General features: G+C 41.9%; 1 protein-coding gene across 1 annotated transcript in view; it reads left to right on the top strand.

Moving 5' to 3' along the window:
* Positions 1-8,780: 8,780 nt before the first annotated feature.
* Positions 8,781-23,264, top strand: part of RNF217 (ring finger protein 217) — a 118,728-nt gene continuing 104,244 nt past the window's right edge. Inside the window, exon 1 of the mRNA XM_058566364.1 lies at positions 8,781-9,724. Within this exon, the coding sequence (XP_058422347.1) occupies positions 8,849-9,724 (876 nt within the window). The 5' untranslated portion in view covers positions 8,781-8,848. The remainder of the gene's footprint in view (positions 9,725-23,264) is intronic.

The raw sequence follows: 23,264 nt of genomic DNA, 5'->3' as shown, positions 1-23,264 counted from the left end.
CAAATCATAGTCAAGGCAATGAAATCTAGATCCTCAGAATCTCTGAAGAAAACAGATGATACAAACAAACTGGGTAACATGGGAGAGCTTGGTAAAGGGACCAATTACAAAGGTGTGGACAGGGTTTAGTGCTTGCGTAAGAGGCAGTGCAGTACCCTGGGATTAGCGACTGTGAGGAGCCTTACCTCTTGTTACGAGTTGACTTGTGTCCCCCAAACAGATGGGTGAAGTCCTAACCCTCAGTACTTCAGAATGTTATCTTGTTTGAAAATAGGGTCAGTGCAGATGTGATTAGTTAATATAACTAAGGTCATACTGGAGTAGGCTGGGCCCTTAAAGGACATTATGACTGCTATCCTTACAAGAAGAGGAGAAGAAACAGAGAGAGACACACACACAGGGAGAAGACGGCCACGTGACAACAGTGGCAAAGATTGGAACGATGCTTCTACAAGCCAAGGAATGCCCAGGATTGCTAGCAAACATAAAAAACTGGAAAAGGCAAAGAAGGATTCTCCCCTACAGATTTCAGAGGGAGCGTGGCCCTGCTGACACCTTGATTTCAGACTTCTAGCCTCCAGAACAACGAGACAATACATTTTTGTTGTTTTAAGCCACCCAGTTTGCAGTATTTTATTACAGCAATGCTAGGAAACTAATACGCCTCCCTTTGGCCTGAAGGGAGGAACTCTTAGAACCCAGAGGTGATAGCGTCTATGGCCTTCGATAGAGGGGCACAGACAGCACGCAGGGACCTGGCAGGTTGAGAGCCAGAAAAATAAACACCTCAACCTTCTGATGATCTGCCAGCACCTTCCCTTGGTTGAACTGCATTGGAAGGCAGAGGGCAATTGAGGCATTGACGTGTGCCCCTATGGGTCAGCCTCCAGGGGCACAGAGGACAGACAAAAGCAGAAAGAGGATCTAAAGGGGCAAATAGAACTATCAAGAACAAAGTTCCTAAACAATTTTGTGTCAACTTATCTTTCCTGCCTCATCTCCTATCCTTTCTCCACATGTCGCATATGACCAGACACCCAGGACCACTAGCTGCCACTCATGGCACCATATATGTTCTGCCATCATGTGTTTGATCATATAGTCCCTGTACTGAAATGTCTACTATCCTTACCACGTTCTCCATCTGTAAAAATCTAACTCATCTTCCAGGCCCTTCATGAAACTTTCTACAAGCCTCCTAGGCGGAGATCCTCCCTGCATTACAACTCCCATAGTCCTGAGTTTGTAGTTCTACAATAGCATCCATCAAAATCTGTCTGATATTATAGCTGGGCATCTGTCTTCTCAACTTAATTGCAAGATGCCTCGGGGCACGGATTGAGCTATATTCACCATTTATAAGCCTATACATTTTAGAACAATGTGCACAAAGTAGGGACTAATATCTATTGGTTAAATTGAAAATAGTAACTTTAGTACTGAAATGAACCTTAGAGCCATCCAGTTCAGTCTTCCCACTTACAGAAGTAAAAACTGAGGCCCAGAAATAGAAAATTAATGGCAAAATAGGACGAGGATACAGATATTAATTTGCCCAGTCTGGTGCTTTTCCCATTATATAATTATGGAATAAAGCATCATTCTCATAAAGCTCATAACAACTCCAAAGTGTTATAAAGATAAGAAAAAACAAAATGTAAATGAGTTAGGAATATGTGAATGAAAAACTTTTTTTGAGAAATTTTAAAAAAGTATTTGAGAAAATATTTTGAGCTTTATTGATTCCACAATATTTGAGAAACAGCCTGTGGGATTTAACATCCCCCAAAGGCAGCTGGGTTCTCCCATTCTGACTTGGTAGCAAGTGTGTTAAGAGATAAATAGATAAAATTATTTGCTATAATTTAAAAATAAATGTAACTGAATGGCTTAAACTGTCAGCTTAGAAAATTTCAGAATTATTTAATCCTTTGCTAGATTTTGTCAAGCAAGATGCCAAAACCAATTTCCAGCACACCATAAATCAAAAGGGCCAGTTACTAATCTATATTATCCGAGGAAATCAACTCTCTTGTGCAACAAGAATGAGGTAATGCATTTTCTCTTATTCTCTTTTTATATTAAACTTGTCTTATTCTTGCATTAGTGGATATCATATCTTCTTAATGACATCTTTCTACTTGGGAAAACAAGGAAAATGAGAACCTATAAAAGTTAATGAACTTCCATTTTTGCAGTGGTATAGTTCAGGAAGTTCCCAAGACCACCCTCAGGTTCAATAATTCTCTAGAAGGACTTTCATAACTCAGCAAAAATGTCTGCTCACAGTTATAATTTATTACAGTGAAAGGACACAGATTAAAATCAGCAACAAGCAGCAGTACATGGGGCAGGGTCCAGGAGAGACTGGGCATGGAGCCACCAGCTGTCCTCTCCCAGGGGACTTGTGGGGACCGCACTCATTTCTCCCAGTAACAAAGTGTGACAATATGCATGGAATATTGCCAATAAGCTCACCAAGCCTTGGTGTCCAGGGTTTTTATTGGAAGTCAGTGATGTAGACATGGCTGACCACCTACGTGGCTGACCTTAGCGCCCAGCCCCTCGAGGTCAAGCTGATACCACGTGACCAAAGGCCCCTACCACAAATAACAGTGTTAGCATAGACTATGTCGCACAGCCTAAGGAGCCCAGGTAAACAGAGACTCATTCCCTTCCCGCAGTCAGGGCCTAAAGGTTACCTCCCAGGAGCTGGGGGCAAGGACCAACTTTTCTTAGGCAAAGTTAACCCTTTACTACACAAGTGTCTCTTATAAATTTCTAAAAGATTAGGGTCTCTACCCTTTTGTTTCTGCTTTATACCTGAGATATCCAACCTGAGGTTCCAAACTTTCTTGGTTTACGGTACCCTTGTGTCTCAGTTATTTTTCATGGTGCCCTTTAGCCCAAAATAAATTCTTAATAGTAATTAGGTCCAAACAACTTAATAGTAATAGTTTGCGTGTTGTCCAACAGGTGATGCTGTGATTCCCCAGAGAATTTTAAACACCCTACAGTGTCCCTGTGCCTCAGGGCACCTTGGCACACAATTGGAGAACCATAGTTCAATATAATGCTTAAGTCACTACAGAAGACCATTCTTTTTTTTTTTGTCTTTAAAAATGTTTTGTTGAGAACTAAATATGTTCTAAACAAATATGATAAAATAAAAAATTATATAATTACATATAAAAATAAATATAAATAAACTAAATAAGCAGAATGCTAGGAACTGGGCTTCCATATATAGGTAAGATATGCTCTGGTCAGTTTAAAGTTTTTCACAGATGTTATAAAGTTAATAATAGAGGAAAACTTGGGGAAGGGATTATCTTTTCCATTGAACAAATTAGTACACTGAATTTTCCAGATCTTGACACAAGATCTAACAGATATTCAGGAAATGTTTGTTGAATCGAATTGTAACACAAATAGGAGGACTTGCTTACCTAAACTGTCATGAGTGTGCATACAAATAGCATCTGTTAACACTAATCTATTTCTCTGTTCATTAGAATGAAATTGTTTTACTTTTTAAAAAAAAAAACTTCTTTTTCTCTCTTGTCCAATATAAAAGCAACACAACATTTTAGAAATTTTAAGAAGTAGAGAATCATAACCACGTCACCCTTATACATACAATAACTCAGTACTTTTGTCTTTATTTTATGATATACATGCCTACACAGCTATAATCATATTATACATTACAATTGTCCTGCTTGTTTCACTTGACATAGTTTTGTAAGCACTTCATTGTTCCAAATAAATCTTCTCTAAATTACCTTTTACTTCTTCTCTAATTCAGAAGAGATTTACTTTTCCTTTTGCTAAGAATATCTCTACTCTTCAGAACTAAAAGTGTTGTTTCGCACAAGTGCATCTGTAGCTGTTACTTTGATGTTCCTTTGATCCTTTAGTTTGCACAAAACGATTTCCTTCACTGTGATTACCGAGCAAGGATGGTGCAGAGGGCTGTGCAAGAAGAGATTGATCTTGCTCTTGCTTACTGAACCAATGAGGCATTCCAGTCTCCGGGCCAGGGAGGAGCCAGGCTGTAAATTTTTCTGACTCCTGCTATAAACAAAGCCTGTCACAGGGAGGCTATGACTCGACATCCCTTTCAGAAAGGGAAGCTGAGGGACAGAGAGAACGTGCCTCTCTCCATGTCACTCTGTGTCTTGGGAAGAGAAGACTGGGGATTTCTAGAAGCAGAGCCAGGGCTGACATCTTTCTGGTAAACCCAAACCACAAGAGTGGAAACTTTGAGTTGCTTTAAACTGCAAGGTCTTGGTGGCTCCATCAGGGAGGAGGGAACTGGCTCTCTCAGGTCAGGAAGGGTCGATTTTGCACTGTTTGTGGACCTCCTCTTGCCTTAATTCAAAGAGCTTCCACAGCGTGGATTGAGAGAGGGAATTTCCTTGGCACAGTATTCATTTGGGAATGAGTTTGGGGCACTCAAATAAATGCACCTGTATTTTGGAAATGAGGGATTGGTGTCATGATTTAGAAGTATTAACCATGACCGAGTTTATTGCTGCACATTTTTAGAGCACTATTGTCACCGAAAGAGGTAAAGAGGAAATTCAAAACAAGATGAGGAAGGGAGGCTGTCAGAACCGCAACCTCGGGAATAGGGAACCATAACATGTAGTGGTAATCGTGAATATCCAAAGGGGAATTGATAGTTCATATTTGATTTTGCCCTTTTTACTTAAAACAATGTGCTCATCAATTAAAAAGTGAGATGTTATTCGCAGTATTTTTAATTTTAAAAAATCTCCTTAGAATGATTAGGGAAGTAGACTCTCTCGTCCCCTCACTATTGATAGGATTATAAATCGGTGCTAAGTTTCCATGATAATGTGTGCCCAAAGCCTCAAAAGTACATCTACCCTTTTCTGCAGGAATTTAATTTTTAGGACTTTATGCTATGGTATATTAGGAATGTACACAAAGGTTATATGTTATATAATATAGTTATATGTTATATATTATATTATATATAGTATATATTATACTATATATAAATTATAGTAACATAAGTGTTATATATTTTCTTAAAATCATAAATGATCTAATTTTTTAAAATAAAATGGAATTGGTTAAATAAATTATGATGTATCTATATAGTAAAATTCTATGTGGTCACAAATCATGACAATGTACAGCTGTTTTGATCATATGAAAAATGTTCAGGATATATGACTAAGTAAAAAAAAGCAGAAAAAAGAGCATATACCATTTAGTATATTTTTTACACACAGATGCAAACACTAGAATGAAATATATCTGCATGTTAAAGTAGTTTAAGTGGTTATTTTGGGTAGTGGGTAACAAAGTTCTTCCCTTCATTGCTTCCTTCCCTCCCTCTCTCCCTTCCTTCCTCCCTCCCTTCCTCCAACCCTTGCTCCCTCTCTCTGCCCCTTCTTCCCTCCCTCATTCCTCCCTTTCTTTCTTCCTTGTTTTCCCCTCATCCTCCTCCTTATTCTTAGTTTCCTGTTTTCCAGGCATTTGGGCTTTTATTTTATAATTCAAAGGAATGCACTGTTTTGTTTTATTTTATTTTTAACTTTACCTTATAAAAGTCTGTTATTTGGATTTTCCTTAAGGAATTCAGGTGGAAAAAGAAAGTGAAACAATTGTGCTCCTTTCTCTTCTACTTGATGCCCTTTGTCCTTAATGATTTCAAGTTCTCTTCCTCCATGGGCGAAGAGGAGAGAAAATAGGAAGGTAACAACCACCATTCCACTGTGTCTTTCAGAAGCAGACCTAGAAAACCATTCCACCCTGCTCAGTTCTCTTCAGGAAGTGAACTTTTAAAAAAATTAAATGATTTCTATTTCTTTTTACTTGTTTTGATAGTTGAAGGACTGGTAGAAAAACAAGTCAGGTATTTGCTGTATAATTATTTCATGCTATTTAAACGTTACGTATTTCTTCACCATAGCAGTTAAGAAGAAATTAGTTTTACCTTTAATGTGTAAAATTAAAATGATTCACAGCTTTTCTGATAACTCATAACATTTTTTCTAACAAGTTAACAAATCTGGGCTGTTTCATTTTTGAATTAATGTCTAAATAAAAATTTCCCAGGTAACCAAAAACATGTTTAGGTTTTTGGTTTAGGTTTTGGTTTAGGTTAAACCAAAGTCATGTTTAAAGGCTGGGATAGGAAAGGTGGTAATAGAAAAAAATAACGTTTACTAACGACCAAAAGCAGTTGACTATGTCAGTTCTCAAACACTGTCTGCTGATACTGAACTCTTGGTTTTAGGGAAGGTGCACAGCTCATGGCAGATTAGGAAACACTGAGTTTAAACTGGTAGTGGCAGATAGTGCTTATGTTGTGCTAACAACTGTTTACGGCTTAAGGGGAACAGATGCTCTGAGTTTTGAGAATATTAAGCTTGCGGTAGATAAGTGAAATTTTTGCTAGGGTAACTATATATTTAACCAATCTTTTAAAAAAAAATGTACCCTATGAGCACAATCATCATAGATGCTCCCTGAATTTCATTTCAGGGGAAATTGATAGTAGTATCAACATTTTAACTCTGCATTTTAACACATGTCCATGCTGTTGGTGTTCCATGGGTCCCAGATTGAACACCAGGGGTGCCAGGCCCTGGATTCAGGCAAGTCTGTGTCTGTCTGGAGGGCAGACGTTATGGCATGTCATGGTTTTATTTTCACAAAGGCCAACGAACCCTATAGGGAGGAAGTCACGGCAAGGAGAAGGGTGCAGAGCTGTGGGCAGCTTTTAGGAATTCCAGCAGGGACTTCTAGTTGGTTCAGTGTCAAGGAAAGCCACTGCCAGTGAACTGGAACCTGAGGGATAAGGGACAAAATGGTGGGCACTGCAGGAACAAGTTCTGAGAACACCTATGACAACCGAGTGTTGGACGAGGGAGTCCCCAGACTATGGGAGGACCTTGAGGGGGTTGGCTCCTAAAGACACTGTGGAGACATACTTGTTTGTATCCAGTATCCTTACTCTGGTCTTACTCTCAGCCTGTCGTCACCTAGAAAACACAGACGACTTTTATATCCCCTTTGAAAGAACTGAGGAATTGTTTTCAGATGGCATACACACATGTGGGCTTCTCATCCCTGCCTCTAAAACAATAAACAGTAGAGGTACCATTTGGAGAAAACAGCAGTTACCGGAAAATCATTCAACCAAGATGAAAAAAATCCCTGAATAGCATTTAATCTTCCAAATAAGAATTCTTCATTCTTGGGTCAGACTGATAAATGAGGTGGCATTTAGACTGACTGATCAGACTCATCCCTTTGGGGATGAGCACCAGATGCACCTGATGGAGATGCTCTTTGGTGTCACCCTCTTTCTTAGTACCGCATAGTTAGTCCCTTTTCTAGCCCTGGTATCTGATTTGGAAACTATTTTAGAACAACCCAATAACAACTTCAAGATAAAAAAAATTCTACACACTTCACAGCTCCTTCCTATTACATGAATGTGTAAATTGAATTCCCTCTCAACATGAAAAAAACAAGGGTTGGCTTCCCAAAAATGTTTTCATTGGCTTTAGGGAACTAAAACACACCAGTCTGGGTGACTAATACTTCCTGTAAAATACAGATCAACACATAATTAAGTTCTGGCTCAAATATAATTGTTGTCTTGGAAACAGTTTGGGGGATAAATATGGTTATGCTAATGAAACTCCTCATGAATTCCACCAATGATCCAGTTTATTAATTAGACCAGACCACCTTACCACCTTATGCTACCCAATTTGGAACATTTAAAGAGTTAAAAAAAGTGCCTAAGAGAACACTAAAGAGGAAGAAAAACGGATAAATCTTAAATTAGTTATCAGATCCCATTAGGATTCCAGCTGGAGGAGTAGGTTAAAGTGTTTTTGGCTTATTTGTGGGTTTCAAAGACCCTTCCTAACCCATTACGCAGAAAACAGAGTTGTATATGCAGCATTTTGAACTTATAATCCCTATCACTCCTTCTCTGAACTCCCTCTTTGGAGGATTTAAAATTGGATGAAGTCAAGAGAAACTAAAATCCTAAATCGCCAGTTTTCCAGTTCCAGCTTTCAGTATACAGTAGTTTTGTAGGAAGTTCTACTTAATGCGTAGCCCCAAGGGCAGCCTGCCTGCTCTGAAGGGTTTTGTTGAGGCCAAGTGCGAACTCCGGGCGCGAGAGCGCATCTCGGCTCACAGATCACACCCACTCGGGGGCTGCGTGTGAGTGAGAGCGCGGGGGCCTGCGCGCGTGTGTACGTGTGGGGAGGTGTGCGCCCGAGGGGGGGGCGAGGGCGGCCTCGGGTGCCGCGCCAGGAGAGGGAGGGCGCCCGCTCCGGCCTCTCCCCAGGGGCCCCGGCGGCTGCTCGCGCTCCGGCTGCACCTCCCGGGGCGCGCGCGGCGGCGCCACAGGCCCCCCGACCCTGTGACCACCGCCCTCCGGCCCGCCCCGGGGCCCGGCGATGGCGCGGGACTGACGGCCGCCTGTCCCCGGACCCCTCTGCCCCGCCCGGGCCTCGCGGGGGCCCCGGCGCCGCCCCGACCTGCATGTGGGGCGGGCGCACCCGCGCCCGGAGCGAGCGGCCCTCGGCGGCCCCGAGGCGGTGCCCGGCCGCGCCGGAGGACGAGGAGGAGGAGCAGCGGCCCGCGCCGGGCTGCCCGCGCGCCGCCGCCCCGGAGCACGGGCTCCCCGGAGGGAGCGCGGGGCGTCCCAGCCCCGGAGGAGGGACCCGGAAGCAGAAGCGGAGCCGCGAGTCGAGCCGAGCCGCTGGCCCCGCTGCCCGCCGGCGCCGGGTGGGGGTCCCGGCGGCTGGATGGGCGGCGGCGGCGCGGGCCGCGGGCGGCGATGGGCGAGGAGCAGAGCACGGTGAGCGGCGGCGGCGCGCCCCCGGAGGCGCAGCCCCCCGCTGGCGGCGCCACGGGCCACCCCGAGCCCCCGAGGCCGCGGGGGGACGGCACCGGGGCGCCCGGGCCGCGCGCCGCCTCCGCCGAGTCGAGCGACCGGGGCTGCGGAAGCGACTCGGGCTGCGTGGACACGGGCGCCCCGGAGCCCGCGAGGACCCTGGGGGCCCCGGGCTGGAGGAAGAGCCAAGCGCCCGGGCAGCCCGCGGGACTGGCACTCAGCGGGCCCCTCGATCCTCAGACTTTGCAACAGCAGCTGGAAGAGGAGGAGGGGGAAGCTGGGGACCGAAACGAGGGAGGGGATGAACAGCAGGAGGCGCCCCCCGGCGCGGAGCCGGAGCCCAGGACCCGCGTGGGGGCCCCGGACCGACTGGTTCTGGACGTGCTGGGTCAGCGGCGCCCACTCCCCGCCAAGAGACAAGTCTTCTGCTCCGTGTTCTGCGTGGAGAACGACCTGCCCGAGGTCCCCACCGCCGAGCAGCTCTCCCCGCCCGGGTTACCATCTCGGGCTTCGCCGGTGACCAACCCTCCCAGCACCCCTTCCTCCTTCCCCAGCCCCCGGCTGTCCCTCCCAGCGGACCCCCTGTCCCCCGACGGCGGCAGCATCGAGCTGGAGTTCTACCTGGCGCCCGAGCCCTTCTCCGTGCCCAGCCTGTTGGGAGCTCCACCCTACTCTGGCCTGGGGGGAGTAGGGGATCCCTATGCGCCCCTCATGGTGCTGATGTGCCGGGTGTGCCTGGAGGACAAGCCCATCAAGCCCTTGCCCTGCTGCAAGAAGGCCGTGTGCGAGGAATGCCTCAAAGTCTACCTGAGCTCCCAGGTAACTTCACCCCGCTGTCCCCTCCTCGGTTCCCCGTGCAGGGTTCCAAATCCCAGGCGAGGAAGTCCGGCTAGCCAGCTGCCTGCTCACAGGAAGAGGCGATGAGACACCCTTATCCAGGAACTCTATCAGTTTCTCACTTGGTTGTTGTTGTTATGATATTATTTAAGTGTGTTTGGTCCTCACGGGTAACTTGATGGGAATTGAACTCTGCGTGAGCTTCAAGCTTTGGTTGGCAACTGTGGAAGGAGCAGGGTACAATGCATTGCCCTCTGATTATTTCTTTTACTAGATTGCAGGCAAGAGTGCCTGATGGGCCTGGTATCCCAGAAACTAACAAATAGTGGGCATAAAAAGAGTATAGGTGTTGAATTGGTGAAGAGAAGGGCTGGGATTCATATATCGGGGCCATGGTACCTCAATTTTTTATTTTTCTCCATTTATATATTCCAGAAAAGTGCGATTTATTTATTTATTTACTCCCTGGCCCTTGCCCACTTTCCAGTTTTCCTTTTCCACCATGAGGCTGAAGTACTTTTCCTCACTGAAGTTTTATGCCAGCACAGTACTTTATTTCTCTAAGAGGGAACAAAACAGAAAGAGCAGAACAAAGCACAGCAAGGCTAAGAGGTTTCACACAAGCAGCTGGGGAAATTTTCTTCCTCAGCGGCTTCTTTGCAAGCTTGTTTTTTCTTGGAAAGCTTAAGAGTGCACCAGACCAGCTCTCCCTCGCTGATGGTAAATGCGTTCCTCCAGCAGTTTTCAAGGGATGGTAAATGCGTTCCTCCAGCAGTTTTCAATCTGTTATGTTTCTGCCAGTGTTTTGCACAATCTAGAATGCCCTTTGATCCCAAGTCTGATTGTCCTAGGCCTATTCATCTTTCAAAACCTGGGCTGTTCAGGTGCCAACTTTTCTGTGAAGCCTTACCTCACCCTCCAGACCACTGTTTATATCCTTTCCAAATACTTCTGTGTGCCTGACGTGCATTGAAGTTGTTCTTTATGTGTCTGTCTTGCCAGACTGTATGGACAATGTCTTATAGTCCCTGTATCTGGTAATTTCATGTCGAGTCCTTTTCCGGTAATAGTAGAATAGTTTTAGTAACATTGGCTGAAGCAAACTGAGCAGGATTCCACACCGTGCGGTTCCTCTGTGTTTTGTGGCTAACCCATGCTTGTGTTGAGCCTGAAAGTATGTACTGTGCCCAAATGGAAATGCAAAGGGAAACTTAGACAGAATGGAATGTTACACAAACAGTGACTTGGCCAAGATGGTTGAGATTATCCAAACTGCCTGAGAGACTATGACGTTTCTTTCATGCTTTATCCACAAACAGATACTTAAAGCAGGAGGCGTGTCTGCTGCTCATTGTGGTAGTTTCTATGACATCACTGTCAAACAGATATTGGTGCTGTCCATGTGCAGAGCCCTGTGGTGGGATTCAGACATTCCCAAGATGTGGGCCCTGCTCCAAGGACGTCTCTGTGAAAGCAGATGTGCACACAAGAACAATATGAGGTAGCATGTAGTTCGATGTAAACAGAGTCACAATCTCAGGTAGAGCTTAATGTTAAACACTGGATACAAATACAGTGGGTTTATAAGTTCAAAGGAGGTAGTCACTGTGGGTTGGGATAATCATTGCAGTTTGATTTCCTTGAGGTGGGCCCTTTCCCTAAAGCAGATTTTTTTTTCCCCTCTGTAAGTTAGTTGTAGGAAATCAATGTTTTGATCTCCAGTGGAGAAGAGAAGGAATGGGGAGTGGGCGGGGCAAAGTGAGGAAGTGGCATGGCCACACGTAACCACTACGAACCCCTCTGAGGTGACACAGTATCTGAAGGTGGTCTGCAGTGTTTTTGATTGTATGTATGTTTCTGACCTCCTTCCAAAGTATTTGACAGAACTTTCAATATAGAGAAATATTCTTTATTTAAAATAATAACAACAAAAAGATGAGTCATGTAGGCCAGGCATGCTTCCACCACAGGGCTTTTGTATTTATTGGTCCTCGTGCCTTGAATATCTCCCTTGATGCCGTCCCTTTGCTTGCTTACTCCTCCCGCTTCTCGCTTTCAGGTCTGTATGCGGATGTCACCCATAGGGCCTTCACTGACCATTCTGTTGCAAGTTGAGCCTCACCCCACACTCCCGATCTCCTTTCATGCTTTTTATTTTCTCCGTAGCGCTAGCTTACTCTGTCTTATACTTAAGTAATTTCCATGAAAACAGGAGTTTGCACGTGATTTGTTCACTACTGTATCTTTAGCACCTAGAACGTTGTCTGACGTATAACAGACGCTCAACTAATAGTTATTGAATTTATGAAGAACTGAGCGGCAGAGAAGATGAGATTACCTCCAGAAACAACAGCTAGGAAGTGGTGTTCTGCTTGGGCACTAAATTCTACTCTGAGCTTCTTGATGTTTAAGACAAAAGACAAAGACTTAAAGCAGACAAAAATAACAGATTTGCTAAGTTTGTTATTAAACTTAGAATTAAAGAGTTTTTAGACAAACTTAGCTGATACAGAAACGGCATTTTTTTCAGTTGGATAAATATATGTAATGTAATGTTTTTGATCTGTGTTAATTCTAAGGTCCCTTCTACTCGAAGGGTCTGTGTTTCCATGTCACTTAACCTCTCTGTGCCTTAATTTCCTCCTCAGTGAAGTGGAATTGCAGCGTGATCTGTAATGACACACCAGTTCTAAAGCAAACACGATCAACCTGCAGAGTTGTTTTATTGCCTTACTGAACCAGATCAAAGGGGCGTAGTGAGTGCTTTCTCTCTCATTTTATAAGGTATCTTAGGTTTGACAGAAGCCAATCTCTCAAGCCTGAACTTGCAGGGCTCTCAAGACCCTTTAAAATAAAATGATATATTTGACATAAAAAGTTATTAGTGAATTTTTTTCACCACTTTTTGGAATTTGTGCCAAATAGTGCATTATTTAACATCATTTAAGAAAATAAAGCAGAGTCCCTATTAAGCATTTTATACAAACATTAAAAATGCATGCTAAATGTGAGTTGGAATATTGCCTGGTTAAATTATCATTCTTCTAAAAAGGAGATGCTGAGTTCTTTGAAAGAAGGTATGAACTTGGAAGACAGGAGCGAGGAGTTTTAGATGATGTCTTATTTCCATTAGTGCCACGGACTGAATATGTGGCAAAGGCCGATGGGCAGGAGTCATCATTATTTCAGACATAGCCGATTAGGGGTGATTTAAATACCTCCATACTGTGGTTTACAAATAGTAGTTTTATTTTTCAGAACGTAATTCTCCAGTTTTCACTGTGACTGGGGCTGCAGGGAACACTGCTTAGTGGATGACTTTACAGTGCAATAAGTACCATCCAGTTTCCAATTGCCATGGTGAACGGTTGCCCTGATAAATTATAATCTTTGGCACTATATGGGCGTTGACTTAGAGGCTCTAGGGCATCATGACAGGGATAGTGGGAGTTACATTGGTTTATATTGGCGGGGTACATAAATCTTTGGTACATCAATTTTAGAAGTGCGTTTCCCAGCCACCTATGCATGCATGGTTGACTATGGCTGAAGCATACAGTCTCAGCGATGTCTGAGTATCCTGCAGGTCACTAAGCCATTATAATGTTAACCTTCTCAGCTGGCTTGGCCTTTACCACATTTTCCTAGGCGGAAAGATTGTTGCCTTCTTTGTTTCATAGAATGATTTTGTGCTCGTTTCAGAAATCCTCCACACATATCTTTCCTTTATGATGTTGGTTTTAGACAATAAAATGTTATGATATGAAATATTAATATTTAGTACTTTAGATAAAGAAAGGAGAGAATTGGGCATGCTAAGGGCTTTCTAAAGGTAACAGCTGTTGTGGCTTTCATCACTCTGCTTCAAAGTGCTGGCGATTGGCAGATGCATATGAGTTGGACTGTATACACCTGTCAAATGAGTATTAATAGAGACAAGTAATGCATTTTTTCTACAGATTGCGAAGAAAACAGCTGCTAGATGGTGATGTCCTAAAATGACTGTGTACTATGGTCACCCTAGAATCGTGACCTAGGGGTGAAAGCTTATGTATCTTATTATTAAACTCTGAGTCATCCAACCCTTTATGGGTAAAAGTGTAACCTACTTTTTTTTCCTTTAAACCCTAAAGCAACCTGTGTATTTTTAGAAACTATCGCATTCAATATGGAGTTTGAACGCAGCCGCCTTCACACAGGTGAATTTACAGATCCTGTCAGGCCAAGTGTGATTTTGGTAGTCCTGAAAATGTGAAGAATAATATGAGACTGAAATCTGTTAAATCACGCTACAAATTTGAAAAGTGAGAATTAAGGCACATGTAAGCTTATTCTTTTGTGTACAGAATTTGCATGTGTGTGTGCACACAGGCATGTGTATTTGGGGGTGTGATAACATTTGCTTTCACACCTTACTGACTCATGCCTTTATTTTCCTCTTCTGTCTCTTTAATATCTCTTTAATAATTTCTTCATTTCTCTTTAATAATTTCTTTCTTTTTTCTCTGACTTTGCAAAATCTGATTGTAACTGGCATTTGATTTCTGCAGAGGAATCCCCTGTCCAGGGCTGAGCTCTGGGCCAGCAGGACCTGGTCAGGGAGCTGCATGGGTGTCTCCCTTCCTGTCTCCTCCAGCTTTCTAGAGATAAGGCTACATAGGGAAACCCTGCATTGTGCTCCACTGCCTAAAAGATCTCAAATAACATGACTAGTGCTACTTACCTACAACGTCAACTGAAACCCTTAGAGTGGTGATTTTTTTTTTTCTCCTAGAGTAGAGCTCAGCTTTTATGCTTGAAGGCTCTTTCTTACTCCTCACGTGAGAGACAGAAAAAGGAGACCATTAGAACTTGAGCTTTCTATTAAGAGTTTCTGATGGGCAATGTAGACAGATACTGGAGTAGTCATTTCTTATCATTAACTTATTCGTTTATTAGTATACCATTTATGCATTTAACAAACACTTATTGGCATTTAGAGCCTTGTTGGCACTGTTTCTTCCCAGCTTTCTCTGGTGGCATAAATAAGTTTTCCTTTAAGTTCCCAGACATCTGTGGGTCTCTTTTTCTCTTCTGCTTCCTTTCTGGGAGGATTTTATTAAATCAGTTCTGGGACACCAGCTAACCTTTTAGTAAGCACGTTACAATTCCTCCTGTTATATTTAATCCAAAGTAATAAATCCATCCATTACTTTTTTCTTAATACACACATTTCTCAGAGCTCTTTCTGACTATTGGAAAGGGAATATTAGTAAATATCTTGCTCCTTTCAAAATATTTATTACCCTTACTTAAAAGCAAACATAATTTTGCTGTTTGTTTTGGCTCATTCATGACAATATGGCAAATATTTAAGTTATAATACTTTTTACAAAAATGTTTATTTTGTTCAGATTCACCTTGTCAGAAGAGTTTTATATGATAAATGAACCTTCCCAAATCAAGTTTTGTCTTAAAATAAAAATTCAGCATCTACAGGAAAATAATTCCTAGAATATGGCATTCTCTTTCAGCTTTATCAGTACTATTTGCCCCGTCAATTTTGTTATAATTACACTTGAATTTTTAAGTTTCCACGAATGATAGGAACAACCATTTATTGAACATCTATATTCTAAGCATTTTTACACATATTTTATTATTTAATTTTAATTCACTTACGTATTGAATACCTATTACATACCAGGCACCGTTGTAGTGTTAGGGATACAAAGAACTAAAACAGATAAAGTCCCTGGCTTCGTGGAGTTTATATACTAGGCTGGGGGTGGAGGAAGCAGACAATAAACTAAGTAAACTATTTGGTATCTTAGGAGATAATAAGGGCTGTAGAGAAAGAGAAACAAAGAAAGGGTGATAAGAAATATCGGGGAGGGGGTTTTTCTTTATATATTTATCGTTTTGGGGGAGTTGTCAGGGAGGGTTTATTTTACAAGGTGCCTTTTAAGCAGAGATCTTCCTGAGGGCAGGAAGGGAGCAGACGGAGGGGTATCTCAGGGAAGAGCAGGTGTAAGGTTCCAGACAGGAGTGTGCCTGGGGGGAGTTCCAGGAATGACAAAGAGACCCCTGTGGCTGAAGCACAGGGTATGGGGTGGGAGCAATAAGAAGAAAACAGCAGGGGAGTGGGGCAAGCTGGTGAGGTAGGGTGTTAAAGCCACAGAGAATTTACATTTCCTCTGAGTGAGATGGGAAGCTATAAGATGTTGAGCTAACCAGATATGACTTAACCTTTAAAAGAGATTACTCTGGCTCTTTGTGGAGAGTATACTATAAGAGTCAAGAATGGAAGTACAAGATCTGTTAGAAGACTATGGCAGTAATCCCGAGGAGAGATGATATAGTTCAGACTAGGGTGACGGAGGCGAATACAGTTTGAACTGGTTGAACTTTGAATGTATCATGAAGATAGAGCTAACAGAATTTGCTGATGATTGGGTGTGGGATGAGAGAAAAGGAGTCAAGGATGACTCAGGTTTTGAGCCCAAGCAATTAGAAGAATGGGGTTGCCATTTAATAAGATGAGGAGTACTATAGGAGGACTAGGTTTAGGGAGAATCAGGAGTTCATGCTAGGTTTGAAAAACTATTTAGACATTCATGAAGGGATGTTGAGTAAGCAGTTGATGTCTGGCATTCAGAAGAGAGATCTGAACGGAAAATATACATTTTAACATTTTTGGCATATAGATGATATTTAAAGCCATGAGACTAAATGAGGTCGCCTGGGGAGTGGTAGTAGGTAGAGAAAGAGGGTTGAGAATTGAGTCTGGGTGTACCCATGTTTACAAATACAGAGCCTGGGACATTTGAAAGAACCAGCAAGGGGTCTGAAAGGGAGGCCAGTTAGGCAAGAAGAGAACCAAGGTAGAGGGGTTACCCAAAAGTCGAAGAAAGATGGTGTTTTAAAAAGGAAGGAGTCATCATCTTTGGGTAATGCCTCTGGTAGTTTCAGTAGGATAAGGATTGAAATTGACCATCCGATTTCCCAACAAGGAGTTATTTGTAACCATGAACAGTGCTGTTTTCGTTGGCACTGGTGGGGTTGGCTTTCAGATTAGAGTGGGTTCAAGAAAACAGGACCAGCTCCATTTCTGTACTGTAGGTAGTAGAATGTTATATGAGGAAATGCAAGGTTAGAGAGATTAAATAACTTGCCTGAAGTCACATAGTTAAGAAATGTCAACAGTAGGATTTCAGTTCAGGTCCATGTGGCTCGAAAATCCATGGCCTTTTGACATTCGTTACCTTTATTATCCTATTTTTAAGCTAAATATATTTATTTTATTTTTCCTTTAAGTTTATATCTATGTTGCACAAGATCACAAGTCTTCCAGTCCAAGAAGGAGAAGAAGCTTAATTATGTGTTTTGAGGGAAGTGGAAGGCTCTTGTCCAGATCTAGAGAAAGATGTCTACCAAACTTAGCCTCATCTTCATGCAAGCAAATCAAGAGGAATTGAGTTTAGAAAAGCTGTGATTTGACTTGCTGTTAAGTTTTAATGACAGCATACTCTCCTGTTTTCTTCCTAACTCGCTGGCCATTTCTTTTGTTTCCATTTGAGCTTTCTCTTATTTTACCATCTCTTAATGTTAGTGTCTGCACAGTCCTATCCTCAGCCTCTCTCTTCTCACTTTGTATACTTTTAGTGGAACCATCTCATCCACTCCCATGGTTTCAAGTAACACCTATATATGCTCTTGACTTCCAAATCTTTATCCTTAGCCCAGATCAGTCTCCTTACCTTCAATACCATCTAGCTATCTCTCTCCTGGGCATTTCCACTTGCATGTCCCACCCGCAGCCACCTTAAACTTCTCAAAACTAAATCTCCCTTTCCTCCTTTTCCTTCCCACACCCTCATAGCCTTGCTCTTCCTTTGGAGTTCCCTATTTCCATCAGTTGTACCCAAGTCAGAAAGTTGGGAGTCATCATTGAGTTCTTCCTCTCCCTCGCCTTCCACATCTAATTAATCACCAAGTCCTTTCAATTCTACCACCTAAAAATATTTCTATATTCTTCTCTATGTTTCTCCATTCCTGCTGGTATTTCCTTTGCTCAGGCCTCCACCATTTCTCCCCTGGATTCCAACCACAACTTCCTGCTTGGTCTCGGTGCTCCAAATCTTGACCGTTTCCAATCTGTTCTCCACACTACAGCCAGAGGGTTCTCAATAAAAATGCAAGGCTGGTCTTGGCACTCCCTTCTTAGTGTTTCTCTGTCTGCCTCTTGCTTTTGGAATGGAATCTAAACACGGTGTACATGTGCCTGAGTGGTCTGACTCCTATTTACCACTCCAAACTTTGTTTCTTCAGTACGCCTTAAGCCTACAGCCATATTAAACTTCTTGTTCCTTGAGCATTCTATGGCTCTCTTAATTATGAGCCTTCGATTTATTGACACAAGATTCTGTCTCAGGGGGATCTACTTTTTTTCTTACTCCCCCAACTCTGTTTGTCCCTTTCACACTTACTCATTCTTCTAGTCTCAGCTTAGACATTTTTTTCTTTGAGAATTCCTCTTGACCCCCTTTGTCTGGACTAAGCATCCTCATATTCTTTGACAACCCTTTGTACTCACTGTAAGATTCTTCGTATTTCACTGTATTTCAATTGCCTGTTTCCTGCCCTCTGCTCCTGTTAAACTGTAAAGCTTGATGCATGTAGAGACCTTATTCATCTTTTTTGCTGATTAATTTCCTAGCTCTTGGCATTGAAATGAGTAGGCGTGAAATGAGTAATTGTGTAGCTGACTTATTTATTTAATCCTTAAATAATTAATAAACTGGTGGCTGGTGTTGTCAATGTATAAAGTATTGTAAAAGATATTGAAAATGATATTTAAAATGAAAATCTCAACATTTCATTATCGTGCTTGAAAACCTGCAAGCCCTTCCCATTGTTCAAACCTAAAGACCCCAGTTCATAGCACAGCTGATGGTGTGGCCTCTGCTCTCCTCTCCAGTCCCTTCCCCGTCACTCGAGCTCTCTCCTCTCCAGCTGTAGTATCCTTCCCTCCCTTGACTTCTCCACATCCTTCAGATCTCACCCTCCCTTCAATCTCCAGACTGAATCAGTCCTGCTGTTTATGTTTCTAGAGTTCTTTTTACTCGGCCACCTTTGTATTTTTATCCCCTTTTGTAATTATATGTTTGTGTGATGATTTGATGTTTCACAAACGATCTGCCCCGCCCCACTATTTTTGAGCTGCGTTTTTTTTTTTTGCTGAGGGAGTCGCCCTGAGCTGACATCTGTTGCCAATCTTACTCTTTCTTTTGCTTGAGGAAGATTAGCCCTGAGCTAACATCTGTGCCAGTCTGCCTCTGTTTTGTATGTGGGTCGCCATCACAGCATAGCTGATGAGTGGAGTAGGTCCGCACCCGGGATCTGAACCTGTGAGTCTGGGCCACTGAAGTGGAGCACACTGAACTTAACCACTATGCTACAGGGCCAGCCCCTAAGCTGGTTTTATAACTGGCACATAGCACAGATCCCAGAGTGGAGTAGGTGCTCAATAAATATTTGTTAAAAGACGGAGTGAATGCTTGAAAGTAAATTATAATTTAATATAATTATATATTATAATTAATATATTTATAATAAATTGTAATATGTTTAGGTTGGTAGAAAAAGGAAGGTGGATATTTGAACCTGAATTTTTGATAGCTCATTCCACAGTGGATTTACATTTGTAATGCAGTGGAATGCGACAGCCTGAGTCTTGATCCTGGCATCCCATCTATCACTGAGGCGCTTCCTTAATTATAAAACCCATTCTGGTTACTATGTTTCCTGCTTAACAAATTCCCCCAGAACCTAGGAGCTTAAGACAACCATTTTATTTTGATCATGACATGTGGGTCTGGAATTTGGGAAGGGCTTAGCTGGTCAGTTCACACTTGGGGTTTCTCATGTGGCTGTAGTCAGATGTCAGCTCGCTTGGCTGGCAGCTGACGCTGGCTGTTGTCAGGATGCTTGGCTGCAGCTGTCTACAGGAGTGCCTACACGTGGGCTTGCCAGGATGGTAGTCTCAGGACAACGAGCTTCTTGCCTGGAGGCTGGCTTCCCCCAGGGTCAGACTGGCAAGGGAGCCAGATGGAAGCTGCCTGATCTTTTCTGCCCTGACTTTGGAAGTCACTCAGCAAAGCAGTCGCAAGCTGGCCCAGATTCAAGGGGAAGGGACTTAGACCCCAGCTTTTTAGTGAAAGTGTCAAAGAATTTGGGACCAATTTTTTTTTTTTTTTTTTTTTTTTGCTGAGGAAGATACACCTGAGCTAACATCTGTTGCCAATCTTCCTCTTTTTGTTTAAGGAAGATTCACCTGAGCTAACAGCTGTGCCAGTCTTCCTCTATTTTGTACCTGGGTTGCCACCACAGCATAGCTGACGAGTGGTAGAGGTACGCGCTTGGGATCCAAACCCGCAAACCCAGGCCGCCAAAGCAGAGTGCGCCGAGCTTAACCACTAGGCCACGGGGCCAGCCCCTGAGACCAGATTTTTAAAACCACCACATTACTTCAGACAGAAATCAAGAATGTTGTGAATTTGGGTAGTAAAACTGAGCTTGAATTTTAATGTTTTTAAAAAAATATTTCATGTCGTGTCAATCATTTAATTAAATATTTCCAACTCATGTCATTATATTGATTAATACACTTTGGTGTTGTGTGTTTTTGTGCTTTATCCTTGAATACTTTAAAACTTAGTTTTAAGCAAAGCTTATGTAAAAGTCATTCTCCCTTAAAATTAAATATTTTAGATAATTCCATTGTAACTGAAATATCTCAAGATCAGAGTCAGCTTCTAATTATTCTGATTATTAACACCACTTAAAATTATTCTATATAACTTAACTTCCTTTCCATTATATCAAAATTTTAGCTTCAGTAGTGGTTAAAATATTATTTGAAAAAATTGAGTATCTTTCTGAATAAAAAGAGTTGATGTAACAGATATTTTTTGTAGTCCAGGAGTATTCTATACAGAAATAATGTTATATCTAATGACACCTTAGAATTAACCAGCCTAGTTAATCTTTGTTAAATTGGCCACTGCTGGATTTTTATTGTCTATGGTATTCTAGTTTGCGTGATATTATTATTTGATTAGTGTCCTTTCAAATAGGTAACTATTTAAATTTCCAGAAGCCTGTCTGTTGTATTCAGAAATCTCTTCCTGGTTGAGGATCTGTGCACCCTGAAACAGAGGGGGTATATTGCTTTGATGATGTGCTTTTTTTTTTCCCCTGGCTCAGGTAACTAAATTCTGGGCTTATTCATTCATGGGAATGACTAATCCCTTTTTAAATCTTCCTAAGCAATTTGCCTCAATAATATTCTCTACTGTAAGATTCAGAGGCTAATTATAGGCTACCTAGCAAATTACTTCCCTTTTTGTGGTGTTGATTCTTGCCTTATTTCCTCACATGATTATTGGCCATACTGAGTGTTCCTAAAGCTCATTAGCTGTGAGTTGTATGGGGCAAGTTACATCATGGCAACTTTTTCCTCTGGTTGCTGGCTTAATAATTTAAAACAGCAAGTAAAATAAAACAGTTGCTCATAATATTTCACTACTATTTTGTTCCATGTGATAATGCCATTTTTTCTAATGTTTCCAGTTTAGTTTATTATTAATCTATGTCTAAGTAGAGCTGTTGGATCAAATCAGAAGTGATTTTGATGTGACCTGATCTTAGTGTACCTTTTTTTATATAAACCTATGACCTCAGTAGGGAAAGTCAATTTCTTTTTGATGAGGAAGGTTGGTCCTAAGCTAACATCTGCTGCCAATCTTCCTCTTTTTGCTTGAGGAAGAGTGGCCCTGAGCTTACATCTGTGTCCATCTTCCTCTATTATGTATATGGGTCACCACCACAGCATGGCTTGATGAGCGGTATAGGTCCACGCCTGGGATTTGAACCCATGAACACCAGGCCGCCGAATCGGAGCACACCGAACTTAAACCACTGTGCCACCGGGCTGGCCCCTGAAGTGAATTTCTTTTAATAATTCTGTAGAGAGTAGGGAGTTTTTATTCTCTTGCCACAGATGCCCTTGGTGGGAAATGATAGTTGCAGCTGAAGAATTTTCTTTTAATTCTATTTTTAACTGGTTTTACCATTAACTTCAGTGTTTTTTTCTTACGTTACCATTTTTCCTCCTCAAGATTATTTGTGAAAGAAACACTGAAAATAATAGGCTCCTAAAAATAAAGAAAGAAACAGTTTGTGTGTCCAGTGTGTTGGTGCTTTATGGGAAAATTATGTGTATGTGTATGTCAAGGTCTGAAGGTTATTTATTTGTGTGTCACAAGAGGATTATTTCCTGATCTTGATTTGTAAAAATCTAAGTATAGTCATTTCCAGGTAAATTCATGTATTTCAAGTGTAGTTTGAATCACCCAAAAATGGATATTCCTTGAGTTTACCTTTTTTGTTGTTGTTAGTTTTTAATATATCACTTTGTGAGTTACTGAGGCTTTATCCTTAAGATGGAAGGAGAGCTTAGAAGGAATGCTTGGAAAGAAAACATTTGAAACGGTAGTAATTTTTCCCAATTCTTTTCTTCTGTTTTTTTTTCTTTTACTTTTCAGGATTTCTGAAAAATAGTTTGTTGAGATATGCTTTTCTCTTTAAAAATTACTATAGACATGGGGCCGGCCGGGTGGCACAAGCGGTTAAGCGCGAGCGCTCTGCTGCGGTGGCCCGGGGTTCACCAGTTCAGATCCCGGGCGCACACCGATGCACCGCTTGTCAGGCCATGCTGTGGCGGTGTCCCATATAAAGTGGAGGAAGATGGGCACGGATGTTAGCTCAGGGCCAGTCTTCCTCAGAAAAAAGGGAAGAATTGGCATCAGATGTTAGCTCAGGGCTGATCTTCCTCACACAAAAAAACAAAAAAACAAAATTACTACAGACATTAAAAACTTGGAAAGAGTTTTCTGTCATGCTGAAAAATCACCCAAATGAATTGCTTCAGAGAGTTTTTAACCCATTTGTTTAAAAATTTAGTGCTTTCTGGTTAGCTGCAAGAATAGGTGATTGACGTTAGGGAAGGTGGAAATCTACTAGCTGAATTTCATCGACAATCTTTGAATAATTCGTAGATGAGAAACAAAAAGAAATATAATGATTTAGTAAGCACAGGCAACAATGTGTACTTTTTGGCCGGTGTCTGTGTGAGGTGTTTTTCAGGTTATGACAGTCATTAAAAGAATGTATCAAAATAAATTGAACATAACACCTTAGAGGCCCCATATTACTAAATGCTGAATGAAGATTTTTAAAATAAGGAAGCCAGTTCTAACACATTGTTTTCATAATTACTAACAATTTTATTAGTAAGATGTTTTTATATCATTAGTTAATAAAATTAAAATTAAGACGCTAAAAAATCACTGGAACTTTTGGGTTGTTCTGTTCTAATATCCTTTGGCTGGTTATAATCTAAGTGGACTGGACAGACCCTGTTGGTTTGCTCAGGTTGCTAATGAATCCAAGGTCAAGGTGGCAGTCTTCTCACAGGCTG

The sequence above is a fragment of the Diceros bicornis genome, chromosome 23, assembly GCF_020826845.1.
Source record: "Diceros bicornis minor isolate mBicDic1 chromosome 23, mDicBic1.mat.cur, whole genome shotgun sequence".
NCBI lineage: Eukaryota > Metazoa > Chordata > Mammalia > Perissodactyla > Rhinocerotidae > Diceros > Diceros bicornis.
This window is presented reverse-complemented; position numbering and strand designations above follow the sequence as displayed.